Consider the following 26,147-nt stretch of genomic DNA (forward strand, 5'->3'; position numbering starts at 1 on the left):
CAAATTAGCATCTCCACCTGCAGGAGATGTAAAACGGCAGGTCATGCGCCAACTGCAAACTGTCGTTTAACATTTGCATCTCCGAGGCCCCAAAACCCACCTCCAACTTGTAGGTCGCGTGGATCTAGGATCACCATGCCACTCACCCCCTAAACTCCACATGTATGCCGTGGCGAAGGTCGGCTCACATGCACTGCATCGACCGGCACGCGAGGGCTGCTCCGCTCCTCCAGTTGATCAAGCCCACGCATCGACTTGCCTTGATCCCATCCGGCACCTCCGGTTGATCCAGTCGAGGCATTGAGCGACGTAGACCGGCCATCGGGACTGGATTGATTGGATGTTGTTACTCCACTACGCCAGGAATCGGGACTGGATGGATGGACACGGTCGCTCCTCTCTGTATGCCTCGCATCTAGTAGATCCCCTTTAGCGAAGCCCAGCTCCGCTGGAATGGGCAGGCAGCTGGCCGACGGCCTAGTGCACCAGAGGCCTTCGTTTCGGCCTCTCGAGCAATAGCTCACAGGACAGCTGGGCCATGTTTCACACAGGATCTAACAGCCAGGAATGTCTAGATTGTGTAAACGAACGACCGAAAATGCAAATTATTGAGAGATCTCGGTTTACACTCAGTTTTACTATCTTTAATAGAAGATTTCGTAATTGTGTTAAGATTGTATTAGGTCCAATTTAATATCTCAAAATGTAGCCTCAGACTAACAAGATTTTAAAAATTCTTAGGGGGTTAGATATAAAGGAATGATGGGGTACAAACGTGCGTGCGACGGTGCTTGCGCCGATCGATCGGCCAAGTGGCCTGCGCACGGTCATGTGCAAGATGCATTCAGCTATGCAGCTGACAACATGGGCATGCATGTGGATGATCGAAGCGTGGACCTGCGCCCCGTGGTAACATGGTTTCTTTTTTTTTTTAAACTCATGGTTTCTTTTTTAAACATAGTACATACGCAAGCGCTCATACATAGGCGCATACAATCATCTCTATGAACGAACACATGCACATCCTATCGTAATGAGCACCTTTGAGAGACTGAGCCGACATATCATCTTGAGATATACGAAGTCACCATAGGCCCCTCTTCGTGGACGGGAAAGTCTTCTTCCACTGAAAACACAACGCCGAAAATATATTGAAAATAAATTCAGAATTAATGCGAGAACTGTGCATTTTATCTTGAGAAAGAGTGATCGATTCAGTAGTAATCTAATCGAAACTCTAGATATAAATGGCGTCTTGTATCTTAATCAATTGTCCTTTTTTCGAACTGTTGTATGTATCTTATTATTATTCTCAAGAAAGAGGGATTAGTTGGTAACAACCCAATCGGATCGGTATCAGATTTAAAACGGAAACACATCCCTAATACTAAGCACATGTACCATGAAAAAAGATATATGGATGCGACTAGGGAGCACACGTGTGCTCCTTAGCGTTCCGGAGCACACACCCAAAAAAGGTAAATTTTGTTCTAATGCTATGATGCAAAATTCACTCCAAAATAGGAAAGATCTTGTCCCATGTGTAATTATTACGTGTGTTCAAAATTTTCAAAAAGTCATAACTTTTGAACGAAGCATCAAAATTAAGATTCGTTTTCATCGCTAGATTCTTGGCGACGAGCTCTTCAAAACTAGATCCCATATCGATATGTTTCGACAAACTTTTATTCCTCGGGCAATTTTGGTGCCACGAAGAGGCAACTTTTGTACTACAACAAGCAACTTTTGGTTTGGTTGTTTATCAGATCATTCTGATGTTCTTTTGAGTTGGCTATACGATGACTACCAAATTGCCTATCATCATCTGTAAGTTGCCTACCACAACTATCTATCAACTTTGGTGTTATATGAAGCACCTTGTTGGCCGGTTGCCTGTCATGACTACCTATCCACTCAATGCTCTTATAAAGTTGGCTATCATGACCGTCAAGTTTCCTAGTGTCACCTAGGGAGTTGCTTTTGACGAACTTTTTTTTCTCAAGCAACTTTGCTGCCACAAAGAGGCAATTTTTGATCTACAGTAGGCAACTTTCGGTTAGGCTGTGTATCATGATCACCAATCATCCTAATGTTTTTTTGAGTTGTCTACGATGACTATTAAATTGCCTAACATCACCTATAAGTTGCCTAGCATCAACTATGAAGTTGCTTTCGGCAAACTTTTTTTCTGAAGCAACTTTGGTGCCGCGTATAAGGCAACTTTCGTACTACAGTAGGCAATTTTCTGTTAGGTTGTGTATTATGGTTATCTATCATCCCAATATTCTTTTGAAGTTTGCTATGACGACTACCAAATTGCCTAGCATCACCTATAAGTTGCCTAGCGTCAACTATGAATTTGTTTTCGATGAACTTTTTCTCTCAAGCAACTTTGGTGCCAGAGAGAGACAACTTTTATACTACAGTAGGCAACTTTCGGTTAGGTTGTGTATCATGGTCATCTATCATCCTAATGTTCTTTTGAGTTGCCTACAATAACTACCAAATTGCCTAGCATCACTTGAAAGTTGCCTACCTGTGACTACCTATCAACTTTGGTACTACATACATGATGCACCTTGTTGCCAGGTTGCCTATCATGACTACCTATCAACTCAATGCTCTTATAAAGTTGGTTATCATCTCATGACCGTCAATTTACTTAGCATCACCTATTAAATTGCCTTTGATGAAAAAAATCTCAAGCAACTTTCGTGCCATGGAGGCAACTTTTGTATCAGTAAGCAACTTTCGGTTAGGTCGTCTATCATGGTGACCTATCATCCCAATGTTTTTTTGAGTTGACTATGATGACTATCAAGTTACCTACCATCACCTATAAGTTGCCTACCAAGCTTCATACCATCACTTTTGACGAATTAACTAGTACACATTATACAATGAAGTTGCTTTTGTGTGCCACTAAAGTTATCTTTCCATAAACAGAAAAGTTGCTTTGAAAGTGGTGCAAAATTTACCACCCCACATAATTTGGCCTCTTTCCCTGGATAGTAAAAGTGGTGTGAAGTTGTCAACTGCCCAAGCAACTGACGACTTGTCCATGTCTCTGGCAAGTGGCCCTTGACCATATTTTCATTTTTTGTGTGCTTCTCTCGTGCGTGCCCCTGCCCCCGACGTCACCACTATCCCCAACCACGAAATCCCATCGTCATCGAAATCATCGATTCGCCTCCTCCAATCCATAGACAACTCGACATGACCCCCCCCCCCACACTCTTGTTGGGTCTCGGGAGTGGATTTCTAGGGAACTTGCGCAAGCATCTCTAGCAACTACCTATCATGTGTTGCGCTAGTTTTTGTGCGAAAAAACACAACTCTCTCAGGGATGGATCTCTGGGAAACTTGCGCCAGCATCTCTAGCAACTACTTATCATACGTTGGGCAAGTTTTTGGTGAAACCACGTCACTCATGGGAGCGGATCTCTAGGCAAGTCATGTCACTATCTCCCGCAACTAACTATCGCGTGTTGGACATGTTTTGGGCACTTCCCTCCACAGACTCTTATTTAACCTCCCTATGGAACCTCATTGTGGAACGGAGGAAGTACATCGGATGCTATTAGATTTTATACTGCCCAATCAATTAAAGTGTTGTGCTCATCCGATGGATAGGTAGATGGGTGCATAAGTACGAACCAGATTCACACAAGTGATCTCTCCCTTCCCGCGTCCAGTTACAAAATAGACAAGGGACCGAGCTACGTCCATGAATTACCCCCTGATGTTCAACAATGACTCTAGAGATCCCCCTTTTTTATAGGAAACTTTTACTGAGTGATTTAGGCAAGTATTATTTATATTGAGGCAACTTACTCCATTGGCAATTGCAACTTGTGTGCAAATCACAACAATTTGCTGCTTAAATAATGCTACTGATATAAAGTGTACAAATTTATTTACAGATTGCCTAACTTCACTGCACAGGTAAAGAATTCATAATTCAATGGGCCATCACGTAGATTTTCGGGCAACTACAGTTTACCTAGTAAATGATGGGCAAGTTTTGGTCAATAATAACACAGTATGCAACAAATGATATCCTGGTATCCTTGAGTCATCACTTGTTCCTTGCGAGTTGACCTATCGGAGGAAACAGCACGTATGAGTATGGATTATATTTCACATAAGTTGAGAGGCCTTACAGAAGTAGCTTCGAGCACAACCGTATTCTCTTAACCTCAAAGTTTTACAGCAAAAGACTATCTATTTCTGAACCGATTGAGAAACTGTTGATTCCAAGTCAACAATCTTGAAGAAATTGTTAAAATTTCTTGGAACTAAGAAAATGAAAAATCTGTTTGGATAAGATAAATTTCGTATGCAACACATACAGTGAAGATACTACATCAGAAGCTACATGTTGAACCATGATGCTACTGATTAACTAGGATCTTGTTGCATAATTAATCACATAGCTATTAAGCAGTTAAAACACACCTGAAAGGGAAAATTTGGTGTTCCAAAAGCAGAACGCAGCTCCGCCAGTGGTGAGCACCTTGTGGACTTCGAGCTATGGAGAATTGCACATTCATGCAAAGGATTGAGTCAGAAGCAGTAGTAATGGGCGAAATCCAAAATGGCATGTACATGATCTAGCTTACCTGAGAAAACGACTTTGCGCAGTGTTGGCTTTTAAAATAAATAACATGAAGAGTAAATGTTGTGTTGTTATGAATGCATCTTCCCTCCATGCATATTAGATTGCATTTGTCTAGAACAAAAAATATAGGCAAGTGACATTTGTGTGTTTTGGGGCAAATTAAGTATAATCATCAGGCAAAAAGTTTGTGTTTTTTCGCAGGCTACTTTGATTTGTAATAAGAAAACACAACAAGTTGTTGGTGCCATTTTTTGGGGCAAATTCAGTGCAATCAGCAAGAAAGCAAAAAAAATCTCCTGCTTTTTGGGACAAGAACTGTTAAGCAAAGTTTAGCAAGTCTTTAGGCAAATTGTTTTTGTGATGTAGGCAAACCACATAAAGCTTTTTGCAAGCACCAGGCTAATCCCTGGGTGATCACAATGAAGTTTTTTTCGTCCGAATTGTACCTGAGAAGTAAGTGATAAAGCTTTTTTGCCTAGGCATGATTTTGTTTTCTCAGTGTGTAGATTGCATGAAGTCCTGGTTGGGGGAAATAGGAAAAAAATTCAGAAGTACGTCCTGTTGCGTGTTGTAGGCAAAATACATACTACTTCCAGGCAAGTTTTGTAGATTACCTGGGAACACATGATGAATCCTATCCCAGTAGTTAGCTATGATTGAGTTGTTGGAATATTAGGCAAGTTCATGATTAATTCCAGTAAATAATTCATGACTAGAAGAGATACTAGCATGCAAAAATCTAGCAAACTAGAAGAACAGCAAGACATGCATAACAGCAGCAAACACGTAACAGTAGTTGTAGAAACAGACATGAACAGAGGATGTTGGACGTATTGGTCGTTGGCTATTATGGGTGCGACAGTGTTGATGACGATGTTGGCGACGATCTGCTGCTGACGGCGATGAATACGACGATGAGTAGCACCGCCCGACTTGGACGGAAGACGACCCGTGATGACGAATTTGAGCAGTCGCGCACAGCGCTTCCCAAAAACCTAATTCGACCTCTCCCGGTGCAGGATCGCAAAGACGAACGGTTCCGGAGACCTGCTCTCCCACGCGCCGATGCACGCCGGCGTTTGGGATGGAGTAGACTACGATGGCGGCGCAAGTTGTGAGATGAGGCAAAACCCTAGGTGTTTTTCGGTGTATCTCTGGCCGCAGCCGGTAGCTGTATATATATTAGGACCAGAGGCGGTATTGTGTCGCGACCACAATCCCAAACCAACTCGGTTTCTAATTCGTATACTTACCGGACAAGAAATCAAAAAACTTGTCTGCCAAGACATAAAAATAAAACGGCAAAAGGAAGCTGCGCTCCTGCAAGGAGACGGACCGGATTTCGGCGGACCATTCACGCACATGTCGCATGTACGCGACGCCTCGCCTCGCCTCGCCTCGCCTCGCCACGCCACGGCACGGCACGGCCCGGCCCGGCCCGGCCAGGCGAGGCGAGGCGAGCGAGCGCGCGCGTGTGGTTTTCCCTTTCTCTTCTCACACACCACTTAGAGTGGTAGAGAGAACCCACTATATAAAGAGGTCCAACTCTTCTTCAACTTCCAAGGTGGGACTAAACTTAGCACCACCACTTGCCATTTTACACATGGGCTTTGAGATTTCAGAAATTGCTATGGGCCTAGCCCATTAATTCTAACAATCCCCCACCAGATCTCAAATACCCATTTAGAGATTTGCCTTCTCTCACCACTTGTTTAATATACCAGTGTTTCAGCAGAGACTGTTAAGTTGAACTTCTGCCTAGAACTTTAAGCTACATCCATTCACAACTTGACAATGGACTATGCCTTGAATTGCTAGTTTTGTGTGAACAGGTTTCACTCAAAGTCTTAACCAGTACCTGACCGCCAGTAGGCTACCCCGCGGTTTGGAGCTTATACGTCATACTCCCTGGTCTCTTCGTGAGTTTACTAGAGATCACCCAAATCTCATAGACTGCGACGTTTACAGTCAGAACTCATATAGGTGTGTGCTTTCAAGACTGCTCTGTAGGACAGCATCTTTGCTAATTATAGCCAATAGAACCACATTAAGGCATGTTGCCGACCTGCCTTACAGATCTGAGCCTTACAGCTCTGAGAGTTTTGCATCTTCACTTGGAGACGATCATAAGTTATTACTCTCCTCAGTTAACCAATAGCTTGTTCTTCCCAGATCCTAATTCACGGGATCTCCGATCACAAAGGTTGGGTTACTACTATGGTGTAACATCTATGGGTCTCATACCCATCTCCCTCGATGCAATATCTATCACATTTCGTGATAGTCCCTTTGTAAAGGGATCTGCCAGGTTTTTGTCTATTTGTATATACGTAACAGTTATTACTCTGGAGTTTCTCAACTTCCTGACAGACTTCAAACGTCTTTTCACGTGTCTTGATGACTTTGCATTATCTTTCGAATTGTTCACTTTAGCGATAACCGTTTGGTTATCACAATTCATAAGAATAGCCGGTACAGGTTTTTCAACAACCGGCAAGTCCATCAAGAGCTCACGCAGCCATTCTGCCTCAACAGTAGCTGTGTCCAAAGCAGTTAATTCTGCTTCCATAGTTGACCTCGTCAATATGGTTTGCTTGCAAGACCTCCATGACACTGCGCCACCACCATGAGTAAATACATACCCACTTGTTGCATAAAGTACATCAACATCGGAGATCCAATTTGAATCACTATATCCTTCTAGCACAGCAGGATGCCCTGAATAAGTAATTCCGTAACTCATAGTACCTCTCAGATAGCGCAAGACTCTTTCTAGTGCATGCCAATGATCATCACCCGGGTTGGACATGAACCTACTCAGTTTGCTCACAGCAAAAGAGATATCTGGTCTTGTAGCGCTAGCTAAGTACATGAGTGAACCGACAATTTGAGAGTATCTTAATTGATCTCTCGATTCTTTCTTGTTCTTTCTGAGTGTCACGCTGGGATCATAAGGTGTTGGAGAAGGCTTGCTATCCATAAAACCGAATCGGTTCAAGACCTTCTCAACATAGTGAGATTGCGTTAATGTAATCCCACTCTCATCCTTAATAAGTTTGATGTTTAGAATTACATCGGCTTCTCCCAGATCTTTCATGTCAAAACTTTTTGATAGAAAAGACTTGACCTCATTAATTGCATTAATGTTTGTACCAAAGATCAGTATGTCGTCCACATACAAACATAATATGACACTATTGCCCCCACCATGGCGATAGTAAACACACCTATCAGCCTCGTTAATGACAAATCCTGCAGAAGTCAAAGTTCTTTCAAACTTCTCATGCCATTGCTTAGGTGCCTGTTTCAGACCATACAAAGATTTTAACAACTTGCACACCTTTCTCTCTTCACCCTTTACCACAAACCCGTCAGGATGATCCATATAGATCTCCTCTTCCAACACTCCATTGAGAAAAGCTGTCTTTACATCCATTTGATGAATGATAAGACCATAAGAGGCAGCCAAGGAAAGTAACACTCGAATGGTGGTCATTCTAGCAACGGGTGAATAGGTGTCAAAGTAATCTTCGCCTTCTTTCTGAGTGTAGCCCTTGGCCACTAGCCGTGCCTTGTATTTATCAATAGTACCATCAGGCTTTAGCTTCTTTTTGAACACCCACTTACAGCCCACAGGTTTACAACCATATGGTCTATCATTTAGTTCCCAAGTTCCATTAGAAAGAATTGAGTCCATCTCATTATGAACAGCTTCTTTCCAATCATCTACATCCGGAGATGCATATGCTTCTGCAATCGTCTTGGGTGTGTCGTCCACAAGGTATACAATGAAATCATCACCAAAGGATTTTGCAATCCTTTGTCTCTTGTTCCTTCTAGGAACTTCATTGTTATCCTTCTCAAGGACTTCCTCACGTGATTGTTCGAAATATTCATCAGTTGTACTAGATTCAGGAATTATCTCAGAAGAAAATCTAGCAATGCTATGCATATCTTTCATAGGAAATATGTTCTCAAAAAATGTTGCATCACGAGATTCCATTATAGTATCAACATGCATATCAGGTACTTCAGATTTTACCACTAAAAACCTATAAGCAATGCTCCGTTGAGCATACCCTAGAAAGACACAATCCACTGTCTTTGGTCCAAGTTTGCGTTTCTTAGGAATAGGAATATTGACCTTTGCCAAACATCCCCAAGTGCGCAAATAAGAAAGTGATGGTTTTCTCCCAACCCACTCCTCATAAGGGGTTTTCTCTTTATTATTGTTGGGAACTCTATTCAGGACATGACATGAAGTCAATAGAGCCTCCCCCCACCATGCCTTAGATAAACCAGCAGTGTCTAACATGGCATTCACCAAGTCAGTCAATGTGCGGTTTTTCCTCTCGGCCACTCCATTTGATTGAGGTGAATAGGGAGGCGTCCTCTCATGAATAATACCATGTTCCTCACAAAATTCATCAAAAACTTTTGGAAAATACTCTCCACCACGATCGGACCTAAGACGCTTGATCTTTCTCTCTAGTTGATTTTCAACTTCAGCTTTATAGATTTTAAAGTAGTCTAATGCTTCATCTTTAGTTTGCAACAAATAAACATAGCAAAATCTAGTCGCATCATCAATCAAAGTCATGAAATATCTCTTTCCACCTTTTGTCAACACACCATTCATCTCACAAAGATCAGAATGTATGAGTTCTAGAGGTGCCAAGTTTCTCTCCTCGGCAGCCTTATGAGGCTTTCGAGGTTGCTTAGATTGCACACAACTATGGCACTTAGAACCTTTGGCAACTGTGAAGTTCGGAATTAAACTCATGCTGGATAGCCGAGACATTAAACCAAAATTAATATGACATAAACGAGAGTGCCAAATACTTGCATCATCATTAACACTAGCACAAATTTGGTTTATTGACTTATTGCAAAAATCTGAAAGAGAAAAACGGAACAAGCCTCCGCACTCATAGCCTTTTCCTATAAATTGTCCAAATCTTGACACGATTACTTTATTGGACTCTAATCTCGACATAGAAGGGAGCCGCTAACTAGATTCTTGTTCATAGTAGGGACATGCTGCACGTTCCTTAGTTGCATGATCTTTCCCGAAGTAAACTTCAGATCCACCATGCCAATGCCACGAACAGAAGCATGTGACCCATTCCCCATTAGGACGGAAGAATCCCTTGCGACCTGATAAGAAGTAAACAGGGAGATGTCAGCACACACATGAACGTTAGCACCCGAATCAATCCACCACGCAGATGATTGAAATACTGAAAGCACAATAGGTAAATTACCATACCCATCAGTATTGCTAGCGGTCACCATGTTGGCAGTCTTGGAGCTTGTTTTCCCTCTGCGGTCTGCACGTTCAGGGCATTCCTTGGAAAAGTGTCCAGGCTTCCCACAGGCGTTGCACTCTAGCTCAGCCTTGTTGAACTTCTTCTTCTTGAAGGTAGTAGTCTTGGTAGGCTTGTTGAAAACAGGTTTGTTCTTCCCTTTGTTCTTATTCTGTGGGTACCTCTGCACCATGTTAGCAGTAGGCTGAACCTCACCTCCTTTTTCAGTGGTATCTTTAGCCCGAGCTTTTTCTTCAACATCAAGAGATGCAATCAGATTTTCAACTGATATCTCCTGTCTCTTATGCTTCAGAGTTGTGGCGAAATTCCTCCATGAAGGAGGCAACTTTGCAATCATGCACCCAGCCACGAATTTGTCGGGTAGAACACATTTAAGGAGTTCAAGTTCCTTCACAATGCACTGTATTTCATGAGCTTGTTCAACCACAGAACGGTTATTCACCATCTTGTAGTCATGAAAACTCTCCATGATGTACAGTTCACTGCCTGCATCTGTTGCACCGAATTTTGCATTCAGTGCATCCCACAGAATTTTTCCATCGTTTATGTGCATGTACACATCACACAGACGGTTAGCAAGAACACTCAGAATGTATCCCACAAACATAGTATTGGCTTCCTGGAATTTTCTCCGATATTCGTCGGTCATTCCCTCTGGAGCACCAACACTAGCGTGGAAAACTTTCAGAGCAGTAAGCCAGAGCGTGGTCTTCACCTGCCACCTCTTAAAGTGCACACCGGTAAACTTATCCGGCCTCAGTGCATCAGCGAATCCAGCCATAGTTAACTCAGGAAATTGCCTATAATTAGGTTTTTGGATTGTAGGAATATTAGGCAAGTTCATGATTAATTCCAGTAAATAATTCATGACTAGAAGAGATACTAGCATGCAAAAATCTAGCAAACTAGAAGAACAGCAAGACATGCATAACAGCAGCAAACACGTAACAATAGCTGTAGAAACAGACATGAACAGAGGATGTTGGACGTACTGGTTGTTGGCTATTATGGGTGCGACAGTGTTGATGACGATGTTGGCGACGATCTGCTGCTGACGGCGATGAATACGACGATGAGTAGCACCGCCTGACTTGGACGGAAGACGACCCGTGATGACGAATTTGAGCAGTCGCGCACAGCGCTTCCCAAAAACCTAATGCGTCCTCTCCCGGTGCAGGATCGCAAAGACGAACGGTTCCGGAGACCTGCTCTCCCACGCGCCGATGCACGCCGGCGTTTGGGATGGAGTAGACTACGATGGCGGCGCAAGTTGTGAGATGAGGCAAAACCCTAGGTGTTTTTCGGTGTATCTCTGGCCGCAGCCGGTAGCTGTATATATATTAGGACCAGAGGCGGTATTGTGTCGCGACCACAATCCCAAACCGACTCAGTTTCTAATTCGTATACTTACCGGACAAGAAATCAAGAAACTTGTCTGCCAAGACATAAAAATAAGACGGACCGGATTTCGGCGGACCATTCACGCGCATGTCGCATGTACGCCTCGCCTCGAGGCGAGGCGAGCGAGCGCTCACGTGTGGTTTTCCCTTTCTCTTCTCACACACCACTTAGAGTGGTAGAGAGAACCCACTATATAAAGAGGTCCAACTCTTCTTCAACTTTCAAGGTGGGACTAAACTTAGCACCACCACTTGCCATTTTACACATGGGCTTTGAGATTTCAGAAATTGCTATGGGCCTAGCCCATTAATTCTAACATGAGTATGTTGAGAAATGAGAAATTTCAGCGCTCCCTTGTAACTGCAACCCAACGGCCCCTGCAATGAAATTGTCCGGTGAATTGCGATGTGCAAAGGATGTAAACTATCTGAACATTGATTAAAGGATGTAGAGGTTGATCTGTCGTTCGGTGCTTCTGAAAAAGATGTCAAAGGAGTGCAAATGATGCGAAGACTGTAGAATGTGGACGCATGTGCACCTGTTCTTAAAAGCTGTGTTGTTGCTCTCGTGTACTTGCTTTGAAGTTTGGTGTGCACCGTGTTTCAGTTTCAGTGTCAGCAAAAACACAAGAACAGCAAAGCACACATCAACCTACGCACAGCTCACAAATCAAGTTGGTGCGAGCCGTCGAGCGAGCGAGGAACACAGCCCATGATGCGGCACCCGGGTAAGCCGTCGCAGGTGCAGCTGATTGACGCGGTCTGCGCGAACGACCCGAACCAGTCCAGCTTCCCGCACGGGTCCTTCAGGGTTACCTTCGCGCCATACCCGAACCCGAGACCACCGCTTCAGGGCGGCCGTTGCAAGAGGAGGCGACGGATCGGCCCTTGGTGCCGGCGGACAACACGGACGAGCCGCTGCGGGCTGACCTGAGCACCAGATCGCCCTCCAGCGTGGGCTCCGTGGCGGCCGTCCCCGATGGAGCCGCGACGGTTAGCTGACCCAAACTCCAGATCCTGGAAAGAGGGGGAGGAGACGGCGGCGCGGCTGCTCTGTATCCCCCGCCGACCGGCTTGCCGGACTCCTCTTCTCTGCCATCTCCCCCTCGACCTCCCGGGCGTCGTCGCCGGCGCTCCTCTGCTCGACGGGGAAAAGGGGATTGGGCTAGTGTGTTTTTTTCTGAGAGATAGCGAAGCAGTTTCGCTGTGTGCCCAAGCGGTTTAATTAACTCGGACGATTCGCTCCGACCGTGGCACACCTGGCGATCATGATTGCGGATCTGACGGCGCGCAGGCCTGTGTGCTCGGGAGAACTAATCAGCACAGCTGCACTTTTTAGAATTTAGGAAGATATATACTCCCTCCGTTCCTAAATACTTGTCTTTCTAGGCATTTCAACAAGTGACTACATACGAAGCAAAATGAGTGAATTTACATTCTAAAATATGTCTACATACATCTGTATGTAGTAGTCATTTGAAATGTCTAGAAAGACAAATATTAGGAACGGAGGGAGTAGATGGAGATACTCGCGTCGCGCGTGAGGAAATAAAAATCTCTTTAGCTGTGCGTACGATGTAGGTATGCGATGGAGACTCGTGGCAGAGCAAAGCGCGCCGCCGCCAGGGATCGGCTGAGCAACCTGCCGGACTGCCTCCTCCAGGCCATCCTCTCGCAGCTCCGGTCCCGCCAGGTGGTTGAGACGAGCGCTCTGTCGCGGCGGTGGCGCCACCTGTGGCGCGCCGTCCCATGCATCCACATCGACAGCGACGACTTCCGCATCCGGATCGTTGAGGATTCGGAGGACGCTGCCTCGGAGCAAGATGATGATGATCGGAACTCAGAGGCCGATTGGTGCGTCCGAGATCAACGCTTGTTTGAGGCGGAGGAGGACGCGCTAGCCAAGCTGGCGGATTTCGCGGACAATCTCTTGTTCCACCGTAGTCTCTCCGGCGAGGCTTTGGACACCCTGCGGCTGCGCATCCACCGTCAAGACGACAGACGCCGGCACGGCAGCACCGAGAAGGATATGATCAGCAGGTGGACTCGCCGCGGCCTGAGGCTGTCACCGGCGGCCATCGACATCACCATCGACGGTGTCCCGATGAAGCAACCCTCCTATTTCTCCAACGCCGGCGCCTGCTTTGGGCGCCTCGCCAAGCTCCGCATCGACAACGTTCTCCTCAGCCAAACCATCGAGAATCTCTTCGGCACCAACAGCCTCCCCGCCCTGCAAGACCTGGAGATCAGGAACAGCGCCCTCGGGTACATCGTGTCCGACACGCTCAGGAACCAAGTGTCGTTAGTAGTGGTATATATTTTCCATGTCTTCTTTTGATAGAGGATTTATTGAACCATGATCTAACTGGTCCCACGTATTAAACAGCACAACATACAGATTAAGTGGGATGGCTATTAAGTGCACACAATTGAAAGTTTATCCAAATTTGCTTTTTAAGGGCACATTTAGATTTTTTTTTTACGGGAGCATATAGTTTGTTATTTTGGCATGAACTTTTGCACGCATATAAAAGGCACGAACATGTATGGTGTCACAAAGACAATAATCTTTTGAATTTTAACATATCTTTGAAGGATATTTTATTAGGTATGCTAGCTAGGTGGAATTAAAAATAGGACAGTCTATATAGTAGCCTATATAGGCTTATGGTTCGGCCGATGATATTTTTGTTCTTTTTCCAATGAAAATGTCCAAATATGATACTCTCTTCATTTTTATTTACTCCACATATTAGTTTTGACTAAAGACAAATTTTATAAACTTTATCAAGAACAATATAAAAATTCACAATAACAAATTTATATGATGTTAGAATATATTCAATGGTGAATCTAATGGTATTGATTTGGTGCTGTATATGTATTGGTTTTTCTATAAATTTGATCAAGGTTTATAAATTTCGATTTTAGACAAGCTAATATGAGAAATAAATAAAAACAGAGGAAGTAGTTGCTTTGTCTTAAATTGAATTAATTCACGGTTAATATGTTTGCTAACTAGTTTTATCGTTGTGTGCATGCAGTGGCAAGAGGATCCATATGCTCAGGAGAGTGATGAAGAACAAGATTTGGAGACCGCTACAATGGCAATGAACCTCAAGTTGGTGCAAATCGTTCATGGAAATAACAAGCTGAGGTCCAAGATAAAACGGAAGCTACCGCGGGCAACAATCTCCAAATGAAGATAGAGAAGGTGGACTTGGTTTGTGTTTTTCTTAATAATCAAGTGAACCTTCTTGGACACCATGACGTACGGATAGCGTACTTGAATATCAAACACACACACGCACGCTTCCGGCTTGGTGTGTGGCTCCCTTCCCTTTAATGAACTCACGATAACAATGTCTTTTCTTTAGAAACATCTTATTATGACATAGATGCGCACACACACATTTACAGTATCATACACATGCACTCGCACCTTTTTTCCACAGCGTTTGACAGTGAACTAACGAGAAGAGTATCTTATTTTTGATAGTGAACTAACGAGAAGAGTATCTTCTTTTTGACAGTGAACTAACGAGACAGTGTTAGTGTTTGGTTTGGCGCTATCTGTAATGTTGTATAGGTTGCATTACTAAAACCGTGAAGAACACATAGTGCTACCTTTTCTTTTTTATGGTTCGGTCTCGCCTGGTTTTATTTTTTGACCGGTGGCGAGGTTGTGGTGGCTCCTGCATAGTCACGGCAGAGGGTTCGTGGGAGGTGTGCGGGCTAGCAGAGGTGTGGTGCGTGGGGGTGTGGTGTTGGGCGGTGCTTCGTGTGAAAGCTTGCCGGGCTCTGTGGCCGACAGCAACGGCGTCCACGGACGTCGTTTTTCCTCCTTGGAGGCACTATCATGGAGTTCATCCCCTGTGCACCCTCGGAACCAGTTCTTTGGGTGAAAGCCTAAGGCCAGATCGGGTCAAGCGACAATGTCCGCATCATGACTTCCCTCTTTGGGGTGTTGTCCATGGAGACCCATCGATCACGTTTGTGCTCTTCGTGTGCTAGACGCTCATGGAATTACGGTTGGCAGGTGCCCAGGTAGGGTGATGGTGTGGTGTCCAAGTTTGGCTTCGAAGATGACGTCCGACGGTGCAGGGTCGGTTTCATCCTAGCATGCTCGATAGGTTTCTTCTTGGTCTCTCCATGTCGTCACGGAGTCAAAGGTGCCCCGGAGGTGCCTAGGTGGTGACAATGACAGGTGGCTGATCGTCTTCGAGGAAGTGTTGGTTGGCGCCAGCTCTGCACAATTCTTCTCTATTTTGATGGCTTTATTAGTCGGGGTTGTCTTTTTTAGGGCTTAGTCGGAGTTGTGTGGGCGCCTGCATTGGTGGCCGACTGTTTGGCATGGGCCGGCATCGGCTCTGGCATTTGGTGACGATGGCTTCGTTGGTGGAAGTCGATGGTAAAGTCAGACTAGCATGTTTATGGAGGAGTGATGACGATCACGCTTGGTGACAACCTCGACTTTGTGTTCCTTCACTGTGGCGATTTTGAATCTTTGTGTGGCTGGCCAGGTCGGCCGGTGTTGCCCCGCGTGGATTGTTGTGCCGGCTTTAGTCTGATTTCGCGTTAATCAACCGGCCATATTTTTTCAATGAATAGAGATGCTTAGGTACCAATTTTTTTAAGAAAAAAGACCCGGAAGAAATAATGCATGGAAATCAAAGCATTCACGGCCTATATGCCTCTCATTTTAGCCCTGCAAAAAAGGCTCAGGATAAACACACACTAGTTTGTAAGGCTCCATGCTCCCCGAACGGTCAAGAAAAAGGCGAATCAACCTGTGGTTGAGTTGGTTAGGTGGACAGTGGTATCCCCAACCCACCAGGGTTTAAATCCTAGTGCTCGCATTATTCCTGGATTTATTTCAGGATTTCCGGCGATACGCTTTCAGTGGGAGGAGACGTTTCCGTCGACGACGATGCGCCTACGGTGACTTCGTAAATCTCAAGATGATATGCCGGCTCAGTCTCTCAAAAGTGCTCATAGGGATAGGGCGTGCGTGTGTGCGTTCATAGGGGTGAGTGTATGCGCGTGTATATGAGCGCTTGTGTCTGTACTTATGCTCGAAAAAAAAGACGTGCATGGTGGGTGTGTGGAAACGCTGGCCACGAACGACTTCTTGTGGAAATGGCCGTCACCAGAGGCCAGAGCTTGCACAATCACAACCAGAGCCTTGGACTGGTGTGGACTTCTTGTGGAAATGGCCGCCTGGCCCATATTGAACGGGCGATCGGATTCGCCTCTACATTTCTACGCTCCTGGACTGGTGCGCACAGAGACAAACAAGTCGCAGTCGACACAGCCACAAGCTCGCGTATAAATAGGAGAGGAGGTACAGCAGCTCCTTCCAGGGACAGAGCTTGAGCGCAGCTACGTACGCATCCCAGCATATGGCTTTCACTTCCAGAGCCTTGGCCGCGTTCCTGTGCGTGCTCCTGGCCTCACTCATGTTCCTCACGCAGCACGCGTTCGCCGCCAGAGGTATCATCAACTCTCTTTTTCTCAGTGTCGTTCAGTGTCCTTCTCCTCGTGTCTCAAATAGCTGTATTTCAATCTGCCTGTGCATGAACGTTGCTACCGCAGGTACTTTGAGCAACGAGACGCCATACGGATACGAGGGCAGCTACCAGGCCCCGCCGGGCCTGCCCGAAGGTTATGGGAATTCTCCTCCATGATTGGCCGGAGACGATGATACTTGGAGCACCGAAATACAAATACGTACGGCGGAGCATGAATAAATTTGCACCAGTTGCTGATATATAGCAAAGCATAGTGATGCACCTTTTTATATTGTTATTGAGTTTCCCTTTATATATATACAAATAAACACCCTTGTGGCGGTTGTGCGCGTCGTCTGAGTTTGGCCGAGGCCGAGTCTCTTCGGGTCGCATCAAAGTTATCAAGTCTCTGCATCAAGTAAGTTACAGTCATTATATAGCTGGACACTACCTTGTACCTTGAATGAATACTGGAATGAGAAGAAAAGCCGCCACGACAAGTTCGCGCGGCGCAAATCTCTTCACTCATGTGTTTTGTATTCTCTCTTGCAAGAACAAGTACTAGCTCCCCGTAAAGAAAAAAAGAAGAAGAAAAGGAACAAGTACTGGTTTCAAGTGCCTGCGTGAATCTGATCTTGTTTGATTATTCTCTCACAAAATCAGTTTTGTTTTTTCTTAGTTCTGATGCTATGCATGGAGCTGGGATTTCTTTCGTAGAGTTTGCATTACCCATAAGGATTTGACCTTGAACGGATCATTATTGGAGAAACCAAATACCCCCTCCCCCCTAATGTCGATTTGCTAGCAATTTGTAATTTGGGTATCACAGCATTCCTGCTAATCTCATTTGTTGACATTTTCAAAAGAGTAAATTCCGGTTTTTACCCCCTATTTCGACATTTTTTATACTAGTTACACATTTTAGCTGGATTTCATCCGTTTTACCCCATAGCATAAGTTTTGCCACAATTCACCCTGTTTAATATCTTGTGCGGCAGGTCTAATTGTGTTGTCCCAATTTACCGTGTTTAATATTTTTGGAGTTGATGGCATTCTCCTATTATTTGCGACAGATCATGGAAATACAATGCGGAAAATATGTGTTACGACAACTATTTTTGCCTATTTGTTCCCTGGGTCATGATGTCAATTCATCTCCTGATTCACGGATCATGCTGTCAAATTATCTCTCTTTTGTGATACATGCGGATTTTTTTATTCTTTTTCTAATAGCGAGACGTTTGTAATCGAGTGTGTGCATACATACACACCATGTTATGCCATGCTTCTTCTACTGAGGGCTTCCAAATAATGCACGTTGCCGCACGACCCGGCGTGGACTGCAAGAGGAGCCACAGTCTCTCGAAGGTGGTGAGTTGCCCAAAGGTGCAGGCAGGTGCTCCACTTACGGTGATCAAGGAGAGCCATCGATGGACATGGTGGGCACCGTTGAACTCTCGACGACTTTTGCCGCTAGAGTCCAGTGACAAGTCATTTTCTATCGTTCTTGCCTGTCTAGTACGCATGCCCTTGGAGTTGGACCTGCACACAGCACTATATGGTGGGTAAAATTATCTTCATCGCGTGATACCCTGCTGCTGGTCCTCATGCTGCGTTGGATCTGCGTATAAGTACGCCACTGGCATTGCTTCCAAGCACAGCGAAAACAGAAGCGTCCTTCCTTCAACAATGGCTCTGCTCAAGAACTTGGCCGCGTTCCTGTGCCTGATCCTGGCCTCGCTCGCCTTCGTCGCGCAAGACGCACTCGCCGCCAGATGTATCATCATCATCCTCGTGTCTAAAATAGCTGTAATTTAATCCGACTGTTCTTGAACCTAGCTACAGCAGGTGCTTTGAGCAACGTGAAGGGATACATGGTTAGTGAAAAGTAACTTAGAGTAGTAACATGTATATGTTACTGGCAAATTTTAACATGGTCCCTCTTACCTCCTTTTTTTACATGTGAGGTAAGAAGGTAAGAGTCAATCAAGCCATTCATTGATGAGATCAACGGCTAAGATCTATTTTATACTCTTACCTCTCATGTGAAAAGAGGAGGTAAGAGGGACCATGTTAAAACTGCTCTATGTTACTAGTCTATGTTACTACTTTTATAGTGGGTAGTAACATAAGTTTAGTGTCATGCAAGCCTTCATTTATTAGGTTGTAGACACATTTTGCATTAGGGTGCGCTATGTTACAGTAACATATTATGTTACCATAAACACCTCTATCCTCATTAACTCTTTGCCACATAAGCACATTTGTCTTGGGTTGCGTTATGTTACTAACTAAGTTACTCCCACTATGGCTAGCCTTACGGTGGTGGTTACGGGAAGTATCCATGATAGGCCGGACACGATGATACTTGGACCACGGAAATATAAATACCTACGGCAGACCATGAATAAAGTTTCACCCATTACTGGTATATCATACCATAATAAGTTCGCAGTTATGTATTAATCTTAGTTCAACCTTAACAAAAAACCGCGATACTTATTTTAGATTAGAGGGAGTACGAAAAACATAGTGAATGTTTCCCTTTCCAAATAAACCCTCTTGTGGTGGCTTGTGTGCTTACGATCCATCTCGTCTTAGTTTGGCCGACGCCGAGTCATAGTGAATGTTTCCCTTTCAAAAGACCAAGGAGGTTTGGCAAAGAAAATTTTGGAAGTTGAAAATAAATATATGCTTAGTAAATGGCCATATCGGTTATCATCTAAGAAGATGGAGTGTGGATACAGTTATTACATAGCAAGTATCTACATTCCAAGATCTTGTCTCAAATGTCAGCTCAAGGGGCAGGCTATGTCCTCACTATTCTTGCTCATGGCGTGGGAACTATGGCCCCAGGGCAATGCTCATCTTCCATTGTATCTCTTCCATGCCTACTATGGTTTTCAGTAAAATCAAGCAAGAAGCTTTTCTTTGGGTTTTGGCCGGCGCGAAGCACATGGGGTCCTTCATGGTACGATAAGGCCTTGTACAATGTTAGGTGCTTAGGGAGGTGCTTAAAAAAATAAACCGGGTTTTCTGAAGCATCAGTGCCTATTTCTACAAGAGAGACGTCTAATTAAGCGTCTACCCTGTACAAATAAGCACCGGTGTTTAAGAAAAGATTGGTTTATTTCTCGAAGCACCTCTCCAAAGCACTTGCAATGTGCAAGGCCTAACAAGCCCGTTTGTATGGAATGTGTGTCTTTATTTTTCTGTAAAATTCCTTATGGCTGTACACTCTTTGTATTCTTCGGTAAACTACCAAGGATCAACTATACGTTTCGAAGTCACATGTCTCTTTTAAAATTGATTATTTTAATTATTTGTGCGAACAGCGAGACGTTTGTAATCGTGTGCGTGCATATATACACTATTTTTTAATTCTTCGGAATAATATGCATTGCCGCACGACCGGGCGTGGACTGCAAAAGAAGCTAAAGTCAGTCAAGTGTGGCGAGTTGCCCCCAGTTTGTTGGTGCAAAGACCTACCGAAACCAATCCAGTGGTCAAGGAGAACGATGGGTGTGCATGGTGGGGCGAGCCGTGGATTTCTCCATGACTTCTGCCGCTAGAGTCTGCAGAGTGCGGTGGCAGTTCACACCAGTACATTCCATCTCGTTTTGGCCTGTCTAGCTTCGGCTGACCCGTCAACACATGCCTTGGACGTGCACACAGCACACTGTGGAAAATATCCGGTGATTTGGTACCCAGCACCTAGTCCTCATGGTGCGTTGGATCTCCGTATAAGTACGCCACTGGCATTGCTTCCAAGCACAACGAGAACGCAAGCGTCCTTCCTTAAACAATGGCTTTCCTCAAGCACTTGGCCGTGTTGCTGTGCGTGGTCCTGGCCTCGCTCGCCTTCGCCGCGCAGGCCGTGCTCGCCGCCAGAGGCCTCGGCCCAGCCACGGGTATGTACAGTCAACTCTCAGTCCCAATATCTACTGGCTTTTCAGAAATTTTCGTGACTCGGTCCGACGAGATGTCCCGCGTGCGTGCGTGGGCGCGAACGCCATTGCAGGGTTTTTTAGCAGCACGTACACGGGTAATGCGCCTGTTAAACCCCATTGTGACGACGATGATGATTACTGTTCGAGTGGGATACCTGCACATTAGACTCCGAGAAGACAGGCCGCCCGGGAACCAAACTTGGTGGTTGAAGCACCGAGCAGCATGCTTGCTTGTCGCGCGCGCGCGATTATCAACAATAGCATGAGAAGAAAGGACGTGCCGTGTTTTTTGTTTTTTTTTAAATTCAGTCCCACTTTTATTTAAGCATCCCACACAGGGATTTCGTCCGAAATAGTCTGTAAAATAAAATCTGGGGGCACATGCAGCCACACCTTGTTTAACTTAGTGGAAACTGCTTCCCTAGCTAACAAGTGGGCATCTTTATTAGCATCCCGCCTAACCCACGCAATCTTCCAACTCTCCCTCGAGGCCAGCAGGCGCTTGACCTCCTCCACCACAGGCCCAGCGGTGAGAAGTCCTTTTGCGTGCCTTGGAGTTTACGTACGATTTCCTTGCAATCCATCTCGATATGTAGGTTGGCGATGTTCAGCTCCTCGGCCACCTGTGCAGCCCTTCTCCACGCCAGGAGTTCAGTCCTTGCGGGATCACTCCCCAGTGGAAGGACATGGCAAAAGCCTCCTAAGAAAGCACCATCATGGTTCCGAAATACCAGCCCGGCTCCACCGTTGTCCCCTTCTTTCGATGTGGCTCCATCGACGTTTACCTTCACCCACCCCTTCTCCTGGGGCCTCCATTTCTCCTTCACCGCCGGTGTGTTCTGCTTGCTCTTCCGGCCATGTATCGATTGCCACTCGCACATTAGATGGAAGACTCTTTTTGCTATCATCTCTGCCTCCTCGATCCGCTGCCCATCGCGTGCATTATTCCTCGCGAGCCAGAGCGCACATGCACCCTGAACCATGACCGCTCGCTCGTCATCCGTAGCCTCCGCAAACCACGACATCAACCATCTCGACAACGCACTCTGGGAGCAAGCTGACTCTGGCGGGATCGCCACCGGTACCCCCAATTCCGACTGCATTATCTTCCAGAACTTAGCATAATGATAGCAACCCCAGAATCTATGGTAGTTTGTTTCTTCCCGCCCACACGCCATGCAAAAAACACCCTGCTTGATCTTCCTCCTTAATAGTTCCGTTCCCATCGCAAGCCCGTTCCGAATCAACCTCCACGTGTGGATTTTAACTTTGCCGTGTCCCAAAGGCTCGGCCAAGACTTACGATCGAACACCGAGGATGAAGACTTCGGCCGTACGGATCTTACCCTCTTCTGGCTCATGCGTAGATGGTATGCCGAGCGAACTATGAAGATACCATTCTTGGTGTAGTTCCAAGCTTGGTAGTCTTGTACCCCCGGTCCTCGAACTGGTATTTGAAGAATCTCTTGAGCCTCATCCGGGGCGAACATTTCCTGTACTTTTCGATTGTCCCATGAAAAGCCATCGTCTTCGAGTAGATCCCCAACACGTGTAATGCCTGCGATGTAGCTTTGGTCCAGTGGCTTGAGGCTACCGCTCCTTGGGAGCCAATTATCATGGTGGACCGATACTCGTGAGCCGTCGCCAATACGCCATATCAGGCCGTCAGCAAGGAGGTCACGACCATGCAAGATACTTCTGAAAGTGTATGATCCGCCGGCAGGGCACGTTGCATTAAGAATCGACCCATCGGGAAAATACCGTGCCTTTAGAACTCGTCCACACAACGAGTTTGGCACTTGCAGCAAGCGCCTAGCTGCTTTGGCAAGCATTGCTTGGTTGAACGCTTCCGGGTCCCGAAAGCCCAGCCCTCCTTCATGCTTTCGCGTGCACATTTTGTCCCACCCAATCCAGTGCACCTTCTTATGACCATCTGTTTCACCCCACCAGAAGTTTGAAGCAATAGATGACAGGTTCCCGCACATTTTCTTCGTGAGTTGAAAACGGCTCATGGTAAAAGTTCATGTGGATTGCAGTCCGGATTTGACTAAGACCTCCCTTGCCATTTTTGATAAACCTTGACCCTTCCATCCTGAAACTTTGCCCTTAGTACTATCCTTGACGTACTTAAATGTACCATCCTTAGCTCTCCCCACTACCGTAGGGAGGCCTAAATATCGTTCACTCAGGGCCTCCTCCGTTATTCCAAGCACATGCTTGAGCTCGTTCTTGTCTTCATCCGGGGTGTCTTTACCAAAAAAGATCACTGAGTTATGAAGGTTTACTTTCTGGCCTAATGCGGCTTCATAGTCATGCAATATGGAGCATAGAGTCTCAAAATTTGCCCTTGACCCCTCCACAAAGACCACGCTATCGTCAGCAAACAGAAGGTGGGTGACTGTTGGGCCACCACCTCCAAATGACACCCCTTGATGTTCCCCTCTCTCCGAGCCTCCTTTAGTAATGCAGAGAAGCCCTCCACAAAAAACAAGAAAAGGTATGGAGAAAGCAGATCCCCCTGTCGAAGCCCTCTGGTGGGATCAAAACTCAGAGAGCCCACCGTTAAGTCTCACCGAGAATTTTGCAGACTTCACGCATCTCATGAACATCTCTATCCAGTGACCAGAGAAGCCAAACTTCAACAACATCTGTTCAAGAAAATCCCACTCAAATCTGTCATATGCCTTCATCATATCCAGCTTGACCGCACAGATAGGTTTCCTCCTCTTTCTCTTCCTAGTAGCATGGACACACTCATAGGCAACCAGTACATTATCTGTTATAAGTCTGCCTGGCACAAACGCACTCTGCTCCTCAAAGATCATGAAAGGAAGAACAACCTTCAAGCGATTGGCCAGTGCCTTCGCCGCAATCTTATACAGTACGTTACATAAACTGATAGGGCGGAACTGCGCCAAAAATGCAGGTGACTTAACTTTCGGGATCATTACAATTATCGTGTCATTGAAGCCATCGGGGGGCGCAGTTCCGACGAGGAACTCATGAACCGCAGCACACACATCGTCCTTAACCAGCGCCCAGTGGCCTTGGTAGAACATGGGCGGGAGGCCGTCCGGGCCCGACGTCTTCGTAGGCCCCATCTAGAAGAGAGCGAGCTCTATCTCCGCATCAGTGAACGGAGAATCAAGTTTTGCATTCATCGCCTCTGTCACAGATTCATCGATGTGTTGCAGCACGTTTTCGCCACCCCTCGAGCCCTCAGAAGCAAATAAGTGCGCATAGAACTGGGCAGCCATCCTCCTCATCCCTTCATCATCCGAACACTTCGACCTGTTCTCACACCGAAGTGCCTTGACTGTGTTCTTACGTTTACGGTGTGAAGCACGGTTTTGAAAATACTTAGTGTTTTGATCGCCCTCCTGCAACCAGTTTACGCGCGAACGTTGTTTGTAAAACACCTCCTCTCTCTCATACAGCTCATGTAGTTGGTCTTCGATCTCCTTGATCTCCTGTCTGTAGCCCGTCCTCGCAACCCTCTCTTTTGCATCGATCAGTTGCTCATTGAGATGCCCAATTTGCTTCCTGATAGAGCCAAAAACCCTTCGGCTCCACTCCTGCATGGATCTCGTGGTGGCCCACAGGCTGTTGCATGTCGTCGCTAGCCGGCCTCCTCCCTGATTGGCTGCATGTGCCTCCTCCCATGCAGCGGCCGCAATTGTCTCATACTGCTCATGACGCACCCACGTTGCCTCGTACATGAAAGGTCGTTGCCCACGCTCGCCTTTGTCCCCGGTCTTTTTCAATGCTTTTATAACTAGCGCCTGATGATCTGATTCCTCCGTCATGACATGCATCACTTCAGTGGCCGGGAAGAGCCGAGCAAAATCCCCGTTGCACGTCACCCGGTCCAGCCGTACCTGTATATTCTCCGCACCCTCTCTCTTGTTGTGCCATGTAAACGGGTACCCAGAGAAGCCAAGATCTGCCAAACCGCAGTCGGTTAGGAAGTCCTCAAAGTGTTCCATCTGCCCTCTGTTTCTCGGGTTACCACCTAGTTGCTCATCCTGGCTTCGAGCCGCATTGAAATCGCCCACGCACAACCACGGCAAGTTATCTTGGGTACGAATATAGCGCAGTGCATCCCACGTCCGCGATCTTTTATCCACACATGGCTCTCCATAGATTCCAGTGAATCTAAAGGAGGCTCCATCGCACGCGATCGTAGCATCTATGTAATATTGGCACCACGGCTTAACTGTGACCTCAATATGATCTCTCCACCATAGCGCCAAACATCCACTCTCTCCTTTACAGTCACCGCCACCCCTTTTGTGAATCCCAAACTCCACTTGAGTCTCTCCATCGCTCCCGATCTTTTTTTAGTTTCTGATAAAAATACCACCTCTGGGTTGTATGACCTAATCAGGTCTCGTAGCTTGCCGACTGTCGAGTCCAACCCCAAGCCTCAGCAGTTCCAGGCAAAGATAATCATTGCTCGCAGCGGCCCCGCCCCGTAGCATGATCCGCCATTACCTTGTGAGTCTCTTCAATACGATCAAACACCGAGGATGTCTTCTGTCTAGTGTCACGAATAAAGGACTCATCCCCCTCATGCCTGGCTCCATCCGCTTTTGGCACCCACATCTGATGCGGCCTCCTTTTCCTTGAGCTAGGTGTGCCTTGGGGGCTGTCTCCCCTCCTCCTTCCTTCATCGAACTCTTGCCGAGGCTTTCGGACATAGTACCCCCTCTTCCTCTCTTGCGGGTTGGATGAATGGTACCCCTGCCTGTTCTCGCCTCCTCTGCTTGAAGACCCCCTCTCCCAATGGCTCCTTTCTTCATATTGCTTCCGCTCGTACTCCTTTTGCCACTGTTGCGCCTTGAGCTGTTCCCTGAGATCCCTCTCCTTCCTCTCAATTTCATGTCTCAGATCTCTCTCTTTTGGCCAGTCGCCCCTGAGTTTCTCCTTGCTTGGGGAAATAACTATCCCTTTCTCTCGCCGGTTATGCCCACCAGTGTGGGAATCCCCCGGACGATCGAATTCGGCATTTAGATTGCGCTTCACTGGTACATCTCAAGCACGAGCATGGCTGTCCTGCTCCCTGTTGTTTCCATCAGATTGTGAACTCATAAAGCTACTGGTGCTGGCATTGTTGTTTTTCCCTCCTTTCACCTCGTTCTTGGAGCCAGTGCTCCTCCCCGGTGATGCTCTTAGCCAGCCTCCCCATTGCGCTGCTTTGTCAACAGGAGGGACACATCGTCTGTTTTCATGCACCAAACGTCCACACTCAAAGCAGAAGTGGGGGATCTTTTCGTAGTGAAAATCGTACCAAGTACCCACTTTGTCCTCCTGAGAGTTTTTGAGGAAAACCCCCCGCAC

The 26,147-nt window shown here is 46.2% G+C and overlaps 3 protein-coding genes and 3 long non-coding RNA genes across 6 annotated transcripts; 3 read left to right on the forward strand and 3 right to left on the reverse strand.

Moving 5' to 3' along the window:
- Positions 1 to 3,771: 3,771 nt before the first annotated feature.
- LOC147982133 (uncharacterized) lies at positions 3,772 to 5,283 on the reverse strand. Its single transcript, XR_015599989.1, has 3 exons — positions 5,236 to 5,283; positions 4,459 to 5,140; positions 3,772 to 4,101 (listed from the first exon to the last, which is right to left on the reverse strand). It is a non-coding gene; the product is annotated as an uncharacterized LOC147982133 (long non-coding RNA).
- Positions 5,284 to 12,936: 7,653 nt separating this feature from the next.
- On the forward strand, positions 12,937 to 14,551 carry LOC147982134 (MEIOTIC F-BOX protein MOF-like). The gene is made up of 2 exons (XM_087516209.1): positions 12,937 to 13,659; positions 14,393 to 14,551. Exons 1-2 carry the CDS (start codon positions 12,937 to 12,939, stop codon positions 14,549 to 14,551), a joined length of 882 nt encoding a protein of 293 aa, XP_087372335.1.
- A 2,107-nt stretch (positions 14,552 to 16,658) lies between these two features.
- LOC147982135 (uncharacterized) lies at positions 16,659 to 17,386 on the forward strand. The gene is made up of 2 exons (XR_015599990.1): positions 16,659 to 16,841; positions 16,944 to 17,386. It is a non-coding gene; the product is annotated as an uncharacterized LOC147982135 (long non-coding RNA).
- Positions 17,387 to 20,522: 3,136 nt separating this feature from the next.
- On the forward strand, positions 20,523 to 21,214 carry LOC147982136 (uncharacterized). Its single transcript, XR_015599991.1, has 2 exons — positions 20,523 to 20,769; positions 20,880 to 21,214. It is a non-coding gene; the product is annotated as an uncharacterized LOC147982136 (long non-coding RNA).
- Positions 21,215 to 21,233: 19 nt separating this feature from the next.
- On the reverse strand, positions 21,234 to 22,792 carry LOC147982137 (uncharacterized). The gene is made up of 2 exons (XM_087516210.1): positions 22,154 to 22,792; positions 21,234 to 21,905 (listed from the first exon to the last, which is right to left on the reverse strand). Exons 1-2 carry the CDS (start codon positions 22,790 to 22,792, stop codon positions 21,234 to 21,236), a joined length of 1,311 nt encoding a protein of 436 aa, XP_087372336.1.
- A 1,116-nt stretch (positions 22,793 to 23,908) lies between these two features.
- LOC147982138 (uncharacterized) lies at positions 23,909 to 24,793 on the reverse strand. Its single transcript, XM_087516211.1, has one exon. The coding sequence runs from the start codon at positions 24,791 to 24,793 to the stop codon at positions 23,909 to 23,911; it is 885 nt and encodes a 294-aa protein (XP_087372337.1).
- Positions 24,794 to 26,147: the final 1,354 nt, after the last annotated feature.

The sequence above is a fragment of the Triticum urartu genome, chromosome 3A (assembly GCF_056163025.1).
Source record: "Triticum urartu cultivar PI428250 chromosome 3A, HENAU_Tu73, whole genome shotgun sequence".
Classification (NCBI taxonomy): domain Eukaryota; kingdom Viridiplantae; phylum Streptophyta; class Magnoliopsida; order Poales; family Poaceae; genus Triticum; species Triticum urartu.